The following is a 14,048-nucleotide window of genomic DNA, read 5'->3' as shown; positions in this document are numbered from 1 at the left end:
AACGCCTAAGGACCCATAGAAAAGAGTCATAGAAAGAAAGGGTGCACAATGTCGCAAAGATTTATGCAAAAGCGTCTTATTTCAGCCCCTATTTGTTGATCTTGTTGGAGGCATTCAGTACTTAGTGTGCTATATATACTCCACGACCTCAGACATCAGAACCTAAAGAAAAAAAGAGAGAACTGAAAACATGAGAAAACAAGTCCAATTTAGTTCGATCTGCCTCTTGGTTTTGCTCTCAATCATTGCTTTGGCTTGTACGATTTTGATGGTGGAAGCCAAACCGTGCACGCCAAGCGGCAAAATCAGAGGAAAACAAGCACCAAGAGACCAGTGTGATCCTCATACTGATGATTGCTGTCAGGCAGGCAGAGTTTACAAAACCTACGAGTGTTCGCCTCCTGTTTCTAAACGCACAAAGGCAATTCTGACTATAAATGATTTTCAGAAGGGTGGAGATGGTGGTGGAACTTCTGCGTGTGACAATAAGTTCCATTCCAACAACACACCAGTGGTGGCTCTATCCACAGGATGGTTCAATGGCCTGAAAAGGTGCCATAAGTACATTACCATCTTCGGTAATGGAAGAAGTGCCAGAGCCATGGTGGTTGATGAGTGTGACTCAACGAAGGGTTGCGACTCCGATCATGGTTTCCAGCCACCATGTCAAAATAACATTGTTGATGCCTCTGAAGCAGTTTGGAAAGCCTTGAAAGTCCCCAAGAAAGACTGGGGATCGATGGAAGTTTTCTGGGCTGATGATTAGATGCTGCAGTGACGAAACATTTTTTCTGTTTCTCCTTTTTGTTCTCTACTTGTCATCCTCTCTCTCGTGTTTTCTGGGGGGTAGCCGGGTAGGGGTTGGGACTTGGGAGGGAGGTTCCAATGCTTGGACACAATAAAGCAGCTCATCCAGAATAACTGGATGGTTGATCTCCAACTTTTTGCAAGATTTCAATTTACTCCTCACAAGGTCATAATCATGACTTAACAATAAAACGTCACGAATTGATGCAGCTATATAGTGCTTTTGAGTTGGTTTCAACTTAATAAAACTGTTATAAGTTTTGCTTTCCTTGTTAAGTGAAAATGTTTGACGAAGCGAGATGATAATCTCATAACAGCAGAAAATATAGAATCTCGGGTTTCAGATCATGATCTTATTAAAATAGTCACAGCAGAAAGTACAGAAAACAAATAAATTACATGAAGTTTACTTCATGATGTCATCTTCAATCATGTTAGCCGGTAGATAGGAGAGCAAAATGTGCCAAACGCAAGATCCGATCAGAATTCCAGACTAACTAACATCACGAAGCCCCCGTATCTTGTGGCATCTAAGAAACTCCCAAGAGCTTCTTTATATCTCGCTGCAATTAAAACAAAATCACAAGTTCAGTTTCTATGCATCGTTCATAAAAGCTGATGACATCATTGGAGACCTTTAACATATGTGCATTTTGAAGTCCGGATGACACAGAAATTGAACTCAATAACACCAGGAAATCAGCAGGAGGGATTACCTCAATGGTAAGAGGAGAAGTTGTAGGGTAGTAGCGATCAACTGCCTGTCCATTCTTATCAACCAGGAATTTTGCAAAGTTCCACTGAATGTTATCTCCTATTAGCCCCCACTTTCCTTTCTTCAGAAACTTATAAATTGGAGCAGAATTTTCGCCGTTCACTTCAATCTATTATAAGAATATGCAATGAATACGAATCTCAAAACTGAAATGGTTTATATAAATGCTTTGCAGAGCAATGTGATGCCAAGTGACACAGTTGCTTCTACGTCATTTTTTTTTTTTTTTTTTTTTGGGAAGTACATGATTTCACTATTCACTAAATGATTTGGCAAAACAGCAACAGAATTGGAGCTTAATATGAAAGCAGGCTAAAGTTTAGTCAATTTTATTTACTTTGTCAAAGATGGGGAATTCTGACTTGAAACGGGTGCAGACAAAATCTACGATCTCATCATTACTTCCTGGTTCTTGCTGACCAAACTGATTGCAGGGAAATCCCAGAATCTCCAGTCCTAGATTGAAAGCATAATTGGAGGTACAAAAATTAACATCTAATTTCTAAAATTAAAAAAAATCCTGTCGCCTAAATAGAAATAACAAAGTCAGCGCTGAGTGAAGCAACAACATCTGTGTACTTCAGTCAATGATATCAGAAATTAAGAACATCAGATAGAAGTCAATCAGTACATAGAGATTGTATGCCACATTTGCAAATTTCTATTTCTGCTTTTAATTATGCAATAGACAAGCACTCATAAACAACTACATATAATTGAAACACATACCTTGATCCTTATACTTCTGATACAGTTCATTCAGTTCTGTATAATTTGAGTTGGTAAACCCACTGAGGCCAAAAAAAAAAAAAAAAATCATTTGGAGGAAGTGCATTTGTAATGATATTCCTAGGTTTGCAAAATGATCCTAGAACAAAATGACAGTTACGTTTGTTATTACTTTCTTACTAGTCAGTCTTAAAGCTGTATACAAGTATTCTTATGCACAACTAGTTTACCATGAGAAAAATTGCATAAGAGAAACAAATTGACATTCTGGTCTGAAAAAATGTGTGCAGTTTTAAGTAGACTACCATTTCGAAGCAACATTGACAATTAGCAGAACTTTTCCCGCATAGATGCTGAGATCCACATCATTTCCCTTAGCATCCTGCAATCAATCAAAGATGAAAAATCTCAATAGACCTGTTTGAGTGAGGTAAACAACTAAGAAAAATGTGCAACTGGGATTTAAGACTTTATGTGCTCCATATTAGCATGAGAATAATTAAGACAACGGGCATACAAAAGCAAGACACTTTTTTTTTTTGTCAGCAACAATACATTTGTATAACCTACTCTATCCTAATCTAGGGGGAGGGGGAGCCTAAGGAGGCTATGGTAGGGAGCTAGTGGGTATACATACCCAACTAGACCAAGGGAGTGCTCTGGCACAACCCTTAAATTTTTTTCGCTGCAGGTGAGGTTTGAACCCTCGTCTACAGCCCAAGGAGGGACTTAAGCCCTCCCGGGTGGCCATGGGCCATTGACCCAATGGTTTATAAAAGCAAGATACTGCCTGCATCCAATTCTCGAAGGAAAATGTTTTGGTTTGAAGTACCATAGAACTACAAAAGCCGTCTTTGTCATTTAGCCATGAACCATATCCTCCGCCAGACCATAAACCGCCAGCTTAATTCATCCTATTTTATGTTCATTTCTTTGTCTAACGACTACCGTTACACCTCTGTAAACTAGCTTCCTCAGCTATTGCACTACAGTACGGGGCTTCTTAAGAATGAACGCTGATTTTTTAAAGAAAGTGCTTAAAACCAAATGAAATGAATCAGAGTAAAACCTGAACGGTCTCGCTCAAAGTTGATAACTTTCCACAAAGTCTTGACATGGAATAATATTCATAAACAATAACCCATTAAAGATTAGGAATCAAAGTTCTTAATAATATACTACTGTGTTCTTAATTTACAAAAGCAAGTGCTGGAAACCAAATGGAATCAATCAGAATAAAAACTAAACGGGCTTGCTCAAAGTTGATGGCTTCTCTCCAAAATCTTGACAAGTAATAATACTCGTAAATCTTCATAACCCATTTAATATTAGTCATCCCTGAAGCTATCAAACCACATACATACAAGTAGTACAGTTACTTCAATTCCAAACACACATGGATCTTCCGCAAGTGTAGGCTACAAACATGCAAAACAAGAAGGTAAAGAAATAACCTTAACAGTGAAGTCATAGACAGATTGAGGGGCTTTCTCAGATAGGGATGCCATTATCCGATGGGATGATAGTTGTTCAGCAGAAAAATTGCAGACGGCCCAGAGGACTGAGATGCAGACGGTGAACGTTTTCCGGATGCAGGTAGGTAATATATCATTAAGACAACGGAGTCAACTGATCGACCAACTGCGGGACCCTCGCTCCACTGGAATTTGGACAGGGACACCTATTCATTTTGGATAACTTTTTGGAGTATTCCGTAAGCTCGCTTTTTGCAAAACATTCTGGAATATTCAGTAAGCTCGCTTTCAAGTTTTTTGTTTTTGAAGTTTTTAAACTTTTTTTTTTTTGTCACATAGATGCCATTCTAAAAGATGCCATAGCATTTTCTTCCAACTTGTAAGAAACAATCCAAATGAAGGGGCATCTTTATTTGAACTCAAATAGTTTTATAATGGTGGTAAAATTTAAAAGGAGTAAACAAGCGGTTGATTGATGCTTCTGATCCTCGTCCCCTTAACAAGCCCCTCAATGAGAATCCACACCGAGGATCGGAAGCTGTTTCCTTCTTTCCTTTTGTTCTTTCGGGTAAAAAGTCCTGTTCATTTCTTCACCACTTGTCTATATGCAGACTCGATATGTCATTGTTGATTATGAGTCGGTTTTCGCTTTGATGGTTGAGGAAGCAATTACACATGGCACCAGAACGTGGCTGATTACGTTCAGCTTCTTAGGTTGTTAAATTACTTAGTTTCTTGCTTTGATGTATTACCTTGATAATGAATCCAAAAGTTAAGATATAAAATGGGCAACACGGATCACCTTGCTGAGGGGTTCTCTTTCTGGTTCAAAAATCATTAGAATGAAAAATGAAAAGAAAAATGAAGCAAAAGAAAAAAGAGTTGGCATTTGGCAATGCAGCTGCACGAATCACCACTCAAACACCATAGGAATCCTGTAGGATCAACTTCAACTGGAGATACGGTAAAAGCCAGAATTGTGTTGTGGTATTGCAGGCAAAAGAAGTGGCAACTGATACTTTTAAGCTCTAGCATAAGATTAGTGCTTAACAAAAACTGGAAGCAAGCAATATAAAGGGACCGAAGAAGAGTTGCATAAAATTGGTAGCTTCCAAGTAACTACAGCTCATATCATGAACAATTTTATCCCGAGTTGTCTTGTCTGATCAAGTTAAGCTTTGCAGCCTGCTTTTGTTATGCATCCTATGAAAAATTTCTACAACACTGGATTGCACTTACCGTAAATGCCCCCATCCTTCCTGAAATCTCATGTTGGTCTTCTGCTGATGGTTGCACTAAGCCAAGCTAGAGGTAAAGTTTAATAATAAAGGCATCAGACTCGTGTATCATATAAACTCCAGCTCCTCTGCAACTTATTGCCCCATGATACATACAGAACCTCTTGCACACGAGTGAAAAATGAAACATGAGAATAAAAGTTCAATTTGGTTTGATTTGGAAATGAGTTTTAAGCTATGCTAAATAGATGGCTAAACTATAATTTTTACACACTATGGAATACAACTTTCATCCGTCTGTAGGGCCTTACAGTTTCTGCACCATAGCATGATACAGTGATATGTTAGAAGCAATACAGGAGCAGTCGTTGCAAAGTGACTGACCTTAGAAACCCTTGTATCTTGTGGAAACTACAGGACACCGAATAGCTTCTTTATATCTCGCTACAATTACAAGAAGTTCACAACGTAAGAAATATTACTACACAGTAATAATGGATAATGGTTGAGGACATCTTATTGGGAATGCAAATGAAAATGCGTATAAAATTTTTTTAATCATCATGTTATTGAAGTCAACATGAGACATTAACAGAGGTCAAGACAATCAAGAAGTTAGCAGGAGCAGGCATTACCTCGATAGTTAGTGGGGACGTTGTGGGATAGTAGCGATCTATAGCCTGCCCATTCTTATCCACCAGGAACTTTGCAAAATTCCACTGAACATCGTCTCCTAATATCCCCCACTGGCCTTTCTTCAGAAACTTATAAAGTGGAGCAGCACCTTCACCATTCACTTCAATCTAGATTAACGATATTGATGGAATGAGAACATAGTACTTCTCCAAAGTCCCAAGTGAAATGTTTTGTCTTGAAACCAGGCAACTAAATTGCTTGGAAAAAAGAATGCAAAGTGAAAAATAAATGCATCTGGTTTACAAAATTTATATACGCGAGCTTATTTTTGGGCAAAGCCATGCTTACGGTGATAGTTGTTAGACACAGAAAAAAAATCCACTTCTGAAAATACGCTTTCTTAATAAGGTTGGCTGATTGGGATTTACTTTGTCAAAGATTGGGAATTCTGACTGGAAACGGGTACAGACGAAGTCTAAGATCTGATCATTACTTCCTGGTTCTTCTTCACCAAACTGATTGCATGGAAATGCAAGTATCTCCAGCCCTATATGTGAAATGAAAGCAAGATCAGTGGTTTTGCAGAGTCTTATCACACAATGAAACGCACAATACTTAATGCAGCCTCACTAAAAATATAGAAACTGAAACAGATCAATGTTTTAGCCTTAAGGCAAGTAATTGAATTTCAGGATTCCAACAGTACAATCAAGAACTCTTCAAATAATGTCGACCTCACTGAACTTGAAATCCATATCAGGTGCACAAACCTATGATTCCTTCTATCAGACACAATCAAAGCAATACAAAACCATGAAACGCATACCGAGCTCCTTGTATTTCTGATACAGTTGATTGAGCTCAATGTAGTTTGAATTGGTCATCCCACTATCAAAAATCAACCAAAAGACAAAGAAAGAAGCATAATCATTCAGGGGAAAAAAATGGTACCATAATTATAGCATAGTGACAGATGATAGATTAGCAAATGTCAACCATTTTGAAGCAACATTGACAATTAGTAGAACCCTTCCCTTGTAGATGCTCAGATCCACATCATTTCCTTTAGCATCCTGCAATCCATATAAATCAATAAGCTGAAACCCTTAAGTGAAGCTTCCCTTATGCTACATAATCTCCCAGAATTGAACAATTTGCAACACTACATCAATGTTAAATATCTTGCCAGCTTCTTGCTCTTCCTGCCCAGCAATTAACTATGAATTTCAATCCCTCAAAGACCCGCCTTTATAGACTGATTGATTAGCTATAGTGGACAGTTCAAGCGGGAAGATAAATGACGGTTAGTTGGCAAGAACAGATGCTGACCTAATTCAGGCTTCTTGTATGCTTTTAGCATAGACAAGAAAAGGTAGGACAAACTAAACTGCATTTTAATTTTTCCTGCTAGGAAGGTGAAAAATCTAACATTCTACTTCATCTGTAGCTTTCTCAAAAATAACTTGACTCTCTCCGTTTTTGGTCTTTCTACTTTTAAACAGCTGATCACGATTGATGTTAAGGTTAGTTTAAATTTCCTCAACTTGAAGCACTTGTCATCAGACACTCATAGAAGGTAGATTTCAACTTCATCTGTAGCTTTCTCAGACCCAATTAGAGCACTTTCTATAGCATTGCAAGAATTTTCACAGTGCTCAGTGCTTCCCTATGTGCCCTTGAAATCATTGGAATCAGAGGATTAAAGAAAAACTTTATCAAAATCGAATCACTTTCTTTTTAGATAGATTTCGCAGCAACTATATGGAGATCCCCCTTTAGATTATGCTTCCTAATTGTTACTATCGAGCTACATAAGACCACTTGTTTGGGAGGGTGCTTAAACTTACATATTTGGATGCAAAATCAATTCAAGCGTTGAAAAAGGTAGAAAGACCTAACCTTGATAGTGAAGTCGAAGACTGATTGTGGCTCTTTCGCAGATTGGCCTTCCATTATGGTTGTCAAGCCCCCGCAAGAATGCAGAAACTACCGAACTTTGACGCTTTGGCTTCGTGGCTCCAAAGTAATTTTCCTTTTTTTATGTATTTGTTGGAGGCACCGCGCGGGGGGGGGGGGGGGATTTCCGATCTTTGTGTATTTTTTTTAGAAAACAAAAAACAGTGGATTAAATTTTGTAAGCGTCATTTTATGTACACATTAATGCAGAGTGTGCGCCACTTAGCAGAAATACAACAAAGAAATGAACAACTTAAGTCATTTAAATTGCCTTTTTTTTTAAATTTCAAGTTGGACTCTCTCGCTAGGAGTACGAATGTGAAAAAAGATAGTTGGGGTGAAATTTTCACCAAAAAAAAAAAAATCCTACAAAAAAGTTAGTGTTTTAAAATCGAATCAGACAGGTCGGTTCAACCGATTGAATAGCGTTTCCATCGTGACACCAATTTGATTGTATACCAAAACCGGAGACTTCAATTAAATCGATTAAAAATAGAAAAAATCGTTAAATCGCTAAAAATCGATTGAACCAGTAAACCCCAATCTTTTATTTTCTTCACAATTTTCTTTGTTTTTATGAAGCTTTTTTTTTTTTTTTTTTGAAAGCTTTGTAAAAGTGGGGATTTTTTTGGATGCTGGTTAGATTCGATTTTGGGACCTCTCACGTGGAGGAGGCAAAAGGTTTCACCAGGTCCAGCTGTATATTTTTTATACTAAAATAAATTAACTTCCATGCTCTATGTAAACTATTTTACCGCCAGTTTATTCACATTCACCCTACCCTTCATCTCTTTGCATCGCCATCTCCGGTCTCTATGCTCCCAATTTCATTTTTTTCTCATCTAATCATAGGTATTTTATTGTCTATGAATTTATTTCATCTACAAACTCTTATTCTCTTTCAATTTCTCTTTTTAATCTGGACTCTCCTCTCTTCTTTTTTCTACTTCTAATCTTTTCTAAATCTTCATCTATGTAGTTCAACCTCTTGAGTACTGTTCTGGGATTAGGTTTAATTAAACAAACTTCGTTTCCGTAAGAAAGATAGTTCAACCTCTTGAAGTTTTTCCACATCTTTAGTTCAATCATTTTAATTTTTCTTTTCTTTATATTTTGTATGTGACGATTTTTCTTTTCTTTTCTTTTGAAATTTTTGTTCTTTTTTTGGGTATATCGTGTTGTTCTATTTTTTTTTGTTGGTTTGAATTTTTTTTTCTATTGTGATTTTTTAGGTTTTTTCTTTTCTTTTTTTTTTGTATGATTGAAAGAAATTACATTCATCAATTTTTAGAAAATTTATGTTCTTGACTTTTCAAGTTATGAAAAAATTTGTTCTAGAGTACATATTTTTTTATTTTTGGAAAAGGAATACTTCAAGTTAATATATATATATACATATTTTTTTTTATCAATCGTCACTTTATCTATAGTATCCTACACTATCCTAATATAAGGGGAAGGCTCAACTGAGTGAGTTTAGGGGAGCCGGTGGGGACTGAACCATCATAATACACCTATCTGAATTTTTTAATAGATCACCTAATATGACAATTGGTGGGAGGCAATGATTCACCCCATCAAGTCTTAAATGGCTTAGTGGTGGCCACCAACTCAAAGGCCAGTGATTTACTTCAAGTTAATATGTTGAAAATCTTTGGATATGCTCTCTCTCTCTCTCTTAAGATTTGAAACTTTTCTCTTTGTGATGAAAATGAGGCCTGAAGGTACGAAAATTCTTGGACGGTTTCTCTTTTTTTTTTTTTTTTACTAAGATTTGAAACTCATCTCTTTTAAATCTCTTTGTGATAAAGATGAAACTGGAACTTGAAGGTATGAAATATTTGAATCTGGGCTTATTCTGCACAAGAGTATCACCAGGCAATAGAGATAATGAATTTTAAAAAAATTTTTTGTTTATGAAAACAATGTATCGATAACTCAATCAGTTGAATCGGTTGAACCGAAAACCAGTGGCTTAACGGGATCAATAACTAGTCCGAGTTTCAAAACATTAAGAACAGATATACAATTGCTTTTGCCTAAATTCTCATCCCAATATTGAACTTCAAACCAAGTCAACCGCCATTGTCAAATTCCGTTCTCCAGTCCAAGCATAGGGGACAAAAGCCGAAAGGGGGGGGAAAAATGTTCATTGGGCGTACCCAGTCTTCACAATGCCCCTCCTGCAAACATAAAACGGTAATTTATGCACAGAAGGCGACATCTGCAAACTTTCTCTAGTTCGTACCATATTGCTTAGCTTGGGTGAATTTTATCACTTAATCCAGATGTCTCTTAAGCGCCACGCTGTTGGAGCATCAACAACCCAGTTCCCTCCATATGCAAAAGATTAACATTTATTGTTGTTACTATTTTAAGCTGCATTGGCAAGATGTTACTATTTTGAACTAAAACAACATAAAAATACACGCTTTACAACAATGATGACTAGGGAGAAGAGAACCGCAAAACTACATTCAACTGGACCATAATAATATTTGCCTGTTAGCAAACAAAGAGAAGCTGCATTGGCGATATGTTACTATTTTTAACTAAAACAACATAAAAATAAGCTTTACAACAGTGACTAGGGAGAAGAAAACCACAAAACTACATTCAACTGGACCATGACATTTGCCTATTAGCTAACATGCTTTATTGCTTGAATTAAGCAAATAAAAAGACACATCAGTACTGTAGCAGAAACTAAATATGATCTAGAAGGCACATTCAACCGCAACACAATTCCGCTTATTCATAAAGATATTTCCGTGACAGTGCCTGTTTGAAAAGATCAAAGGCAGAAGCGTTCATTCAGACGAGTCTCGAGTCAACAGCTCTGCTTAAGCTTTTTCCAATAGTTTCTTAACGTCCTCCTGCAAAGAGTAAGAAGAAACATGCTATTTGTTAGCATCATAAGATGAGACGACATACTAAATTAATGGCCTAATACATAGACTGTAGCCGACATTTGCAGTTTTTACCTCTATGCTCAAGGGAGATGTGGTGGGAGCGTAGCGATCAACAACATGCCCCTCTTTATCTACGAGGAATTTTGAGAAGTTCCATTTGATGCTATCCCCAAAAAGTCCACCTTTGCTTGACTTCAAAAACTTATACAGAGGAGCAGCATTTGAACCATTTACGTCCACCTATAACATAGGAGACAATAAAACATTTTACAAAGAATTCAAGTGTCAACACAAACCAAAGCATAAAACTACAACTTTCAAGAGCCGCCCTGTACATCCTAACAAGGGCTTCAAATATTAAGGAAATGTCTACACACCACACACATAAAATACACTAACTCATTACATAGAAGACCAGAAACACTGGCCAAGCACATAGCTCTCTGTTTTCTCTAAAGCAACAAGGAAAAGGAAAAGGAAAACTGGGAAGCCATGAATACCATGGGAGTAAAACTAATGGAATCAATTATAAAAGCTGGCAACCAATAAAGATGCTTTTCTGCAAATTATACCTTGTCAAATATGGGATACTCAGCCTTAAAGCGGGTGCAAGCAAACTGTTGAATCTCTTCATTAGTTCCAGGCTCCTGTGAGCCAAACTGGTTACAAGGAAATGCAAGGATCTCCAGACCTATTCAAAAGTTCAAGAGCCAAACTTCGAGTTATAGTCAGCTAATATACTAAAGAGCAGAAAGAGTTGACAGGATTCGGACCTTGATCCTTGTACTGCTCATATAGCTTTGTCAGCTCAGTGTAGTTTTTGTTGGTCAGACCGCTGCATCAACAGAAAATAGGACATGCCAAGTAAGATTGAAGAAATAAGGTCAAGCAAGAAAAAAGATATCAAATAAGTCCATGCAAGACAACAACAGTCAGGAACTGGGCAAGACTGTTGGGTCTTCACTTTCTAGTTGACTGACAAATTCAGGAGAACCATTTTGATGAATTGAAAAACAATAGACTAGCAGAGAACCAGCTTCAAGTCTTGAAGCGATGAGATAACCAAGAAAACTTGGGAAAAAGAAAAACACATTATGAGGATCGAAGAAGGAAGAAAACAGTCTTAGGTGGTGACTGCTGAGTAGAAAAGTCTTAAACCGTTCGCAAGAAAAGAACTTCAACATATAAGAACCTTTTCTTCCTCGAGATTCTTTCATCTCACCATATAAGAAGCTTAGAAGGACAGTGTATTAACAAAGACTAGAAAAACCAACCAACCAAGGACGAGAAGCACCTAAAGAATGAACAAACAACGAAAAACTGCAGCAGATTTGAATTCCATTAACAACTCTGTCAGTATGCTATTTTAGAACATATCCAAAAGGTTCAGTCAACAAGGAGAGAAATCCTTTTGATATGTACGCATGCACTGATGCACCAGACACACTGAAGCCATTTCTTTGCATTGTCTGTCTACATATGGCTAAATCAGTTTATTCAAAAGAAAAACCATGTCAAGGAGCATATTTCCCAACTTATCCTTCAATCATTATTAAAATTACAAACCAAACAGTATAAACATCAAAAGCTGAAAATCCGTACCACTGAGATGCAACATTGACAATCAAAAGGACCTTTCCCTTGTATTGGCTAAGATCAACATCATTCCCTCTGGCATCCTGCAATTGGAAAAAAAAAAAAAAAGCATTAGAAAACTTCTACAACCAGCAAGGGCTAACAAATCTTGTAACATTACACAAATACCAGCAAGGGTTAGTGATCTTTTTTTTTTCTAAAAATGGAAGAAAATAAATTGGTTATAATTTATTTTTTTGTATTACAAGTTTTGATATATGGGTATAACATAGTAATATGTTTTGTTGGATATTGATAAATTGACTTTTTTTTAGAAAACTCTTCTCACCTTACCACCCACCCTAACTCTCTCCTTAAATGCGTTAACAATTCTTTTATCATGTAAATCATTATAAATTACAATTTTTTTCAAGATATTAAGCATGCATTTCTTTAAAAATTTTATTATATATATTTATTATTTTGTAACACAATATATAAATATATAAAATATTATTTTGATTTGAAATATAACCCGTGCATAGCACGGGTCAAAACACTAGCTTTTTTAGTGAACATAATTGTGAATAACTGCCAGTATAATAATAACCAAATACTCCAGGATTGAAACGGGCATGATTGTCACCGCCTGTGACATACTTCGAACTTTAACACCTCTCCTCTTTATTTCAAGAGAAAAGAGGGGTTTTTGGGGTGGGGTGTACCAAATAGTCAGGTTCACCCTCAGACAGTCAAAACCAACCAAGTCCGTCAATTATTCCATTGAATAATTGAGAAATAAAGTTCCAACTTCTGAAAAATAATCTCATATTCCGAATCCAAAATACAAACATAAAACCTAGAAAACAGATTGCAGTAGTATTCTTTATCTCAAATAAATTATTACCCCAAAATCAGATGCACAACAAACAATCACATACCAACCACGCAAATAAAGACCAAAACGTTAAAGAAAGAAGCAGAACAAGCAAAACAAACCTTTACAGTGAAGTCATGGACTGATTGAGGGGCGCTGGACTGGGTGGCCATCGTATGATCTGACCTCAAATTCAGAAAAGCTGGGTCTTTTATGCTTTGACAAGACCAAGAATTCAAAAAACTTGCTGCGACAGGCTGAGAAATTGAAGGAACAGACGAAATATGCGGGGACTGCAGATGGGTTTGGGATAGAATCGAGAATTGCTTCGACACGCAAAATGATCTCCTGATAAGACGAGTTGAAAAAGAGAACATGAGGACTGTGCGCAGGGGTAGGTCTAATTTATACATATTTTGTCGATTGAGACGTTTTTATTTTCAAGAGAAATAATAAAATACCCTCTAGTCCGTGTAAATATTCGTGGGCGACGAAATTTTACACGTGGCAGATGGGCAGCTAATATAACGTGTCCGTTCTGGAGCACACACATGCGTGGGATAATATTTGATTTGACTGTGAAATGATGTGCAAATTTTGGGTGGGGATGATGTGAACGGGGAATGGCGTGCCACCGTCGATCCATGGGACGAGGCTATGGTTTTCCCTTCCAGAATAGACCCCTTTCTTAGCAAAGGGTTAATTGCACGCCAAGTCCTTTTTATCTTTTTATTTTTATTTTTATTTTTTTGGTGAGGTATGTGAAAGGGGGAAATGGGGCAGGAACGGTTCCTGAAGGGTCACGATCAAGATGTGGCCTCAAAAATTTGTGCGGCTCAGATTACAGCATGTAATTCGATTTTTACGTCATGTGTGGAGTTCACAAAAAATTATTCTAAATTACTTCATGTGTAAAAAAAGTTACGCGATGTGCAAAAAATGTTACGCGCTGTTGAAAAATGCATAAATCGACACAAACGGTTGCACCCATGTCTGTGAAAGGATCATGGTAGATGCTCAAATTTGAAACCGGGTTCACATTTGGGAAATGAGAAATCTTTTGTGCTG

The 14,048-nt window shown here is 37.0% G+C and overlaps 4 protein-coding genes across 4 annotated transcripts; 1 reads left to right on the top strand and 3 right to left on the bottom strand.

Moving 5' to 3' along the window:
- The first annotated feature begins 54 nt into the window (after positions 1-54).
- Positions 55-898, top strand: LOC113706239 (putative ripening-related protein 1). The gene has a single exon (XM_027228122.2). It carries the CDS (start codon positions 191-193, stop codon positions 764-766), a length of 576 nt encoding a protein of 191 aa, XP_027083923.1. The 5' UTR covers positions 55-190; the 3' UTR covers positions 767-898.
- A 233-nt stretch (positions 899-1,131) lies between these two features.
- Positions 1,132-4,064, bottom strand: LOC113705214 (probable glutathione peroxidase 8). Its single transcript, XM_027226997.2, has 6 exons — positions 3,766-4,064; positions 2,617-2,693; positions 2,312-2,373; positions 1,920-2,038; positions 1,524-1,691; positions 1,132-1,370 (listed from the first exon to the last, which is right to left on the bottom strand). Exons 1-6 carry the CDS (start codon positions 3,817-3,819, stop codon positions 1,338-1,340), a joined length of 513 nt encoding a protein of 170 aa, XP_027082798.1. The 5' UTR covers positions 3,820-4,064; the 3' UTR covers positions 1,132-1,337.
- A 1,066-nt stretch (positions 4,065-5,130) lies between these two features.
- On the bottom strand, positions 5,131-7,782 carry LOC113705213 (probable glutathione peroxidase 8). The gene is made up of 6 exons (XM_027226996.2): positions 7,560-7,782; positions 6,657-6,733; positions 6,487-6,548; positions 6,089-6,207; positions 5,660-5,827; positions 5,131-5,468 (listed from the first exon to the last, which is right to left on the bottom strand). Exons 1-6 carry the CDS (start codon positions 7,611-7,613, stop codon positions 5,436-5,438), a joined length of 513 nt encoding a protein of 170 aa, XP_027082797.1. The 5' UTR covers positions 7,614-7,782; the 3' UTR covers positions 5,131-5,435.
- Positions 7,783-10,065: 2,283 nt separating this feature from the next.
- On the bottom strand, positions 10,066-13,400 carry LOC113705212 (probable phospholipid hydroperoxide glutathione peroxidase). The gene is made up of 6 exons (XM_027226995.2): positions 13,103-13,400; positions 12,131-12,207; positions 11,302-11,363; positions 11,101-11,219; positions 10,601-10,768; positions 10,066-10,492 (listed from the first exon to the last, which is right to left on the bottom strand). Exons 1-6 carry the CDS (start codon positions 13,391-13,393, stop codon positions 10,460-10,462), a joined length of 750 nt encoding a protein of 249 aa, XP_027082796.1. The 5' UTR covers positions 13,394-13,400; the 3' UTR covers positions 10,066-10,459.
- Positions 13,401-14,048: the final 648 nt, after the last annotated feature.

Source organism: Coffea arabica, chromosome 8c (genome assembly GCF_036785885.1).
Source record: "Coffea arabica cultivar ET-39 chromosome 8c, Coffea Arabica ET-39 HiFi, whole genome shotgun sequence".
Lineage (NCBI taxonomy): Eukaryota > Viridiplantae > Streptophyta > Magnoliopsida > Gentianales > Rubiaceae > Coffea > Coffea arabica.
This window is presented reverse-complemented; position numbering and strand designations above follow the sequence as displayed.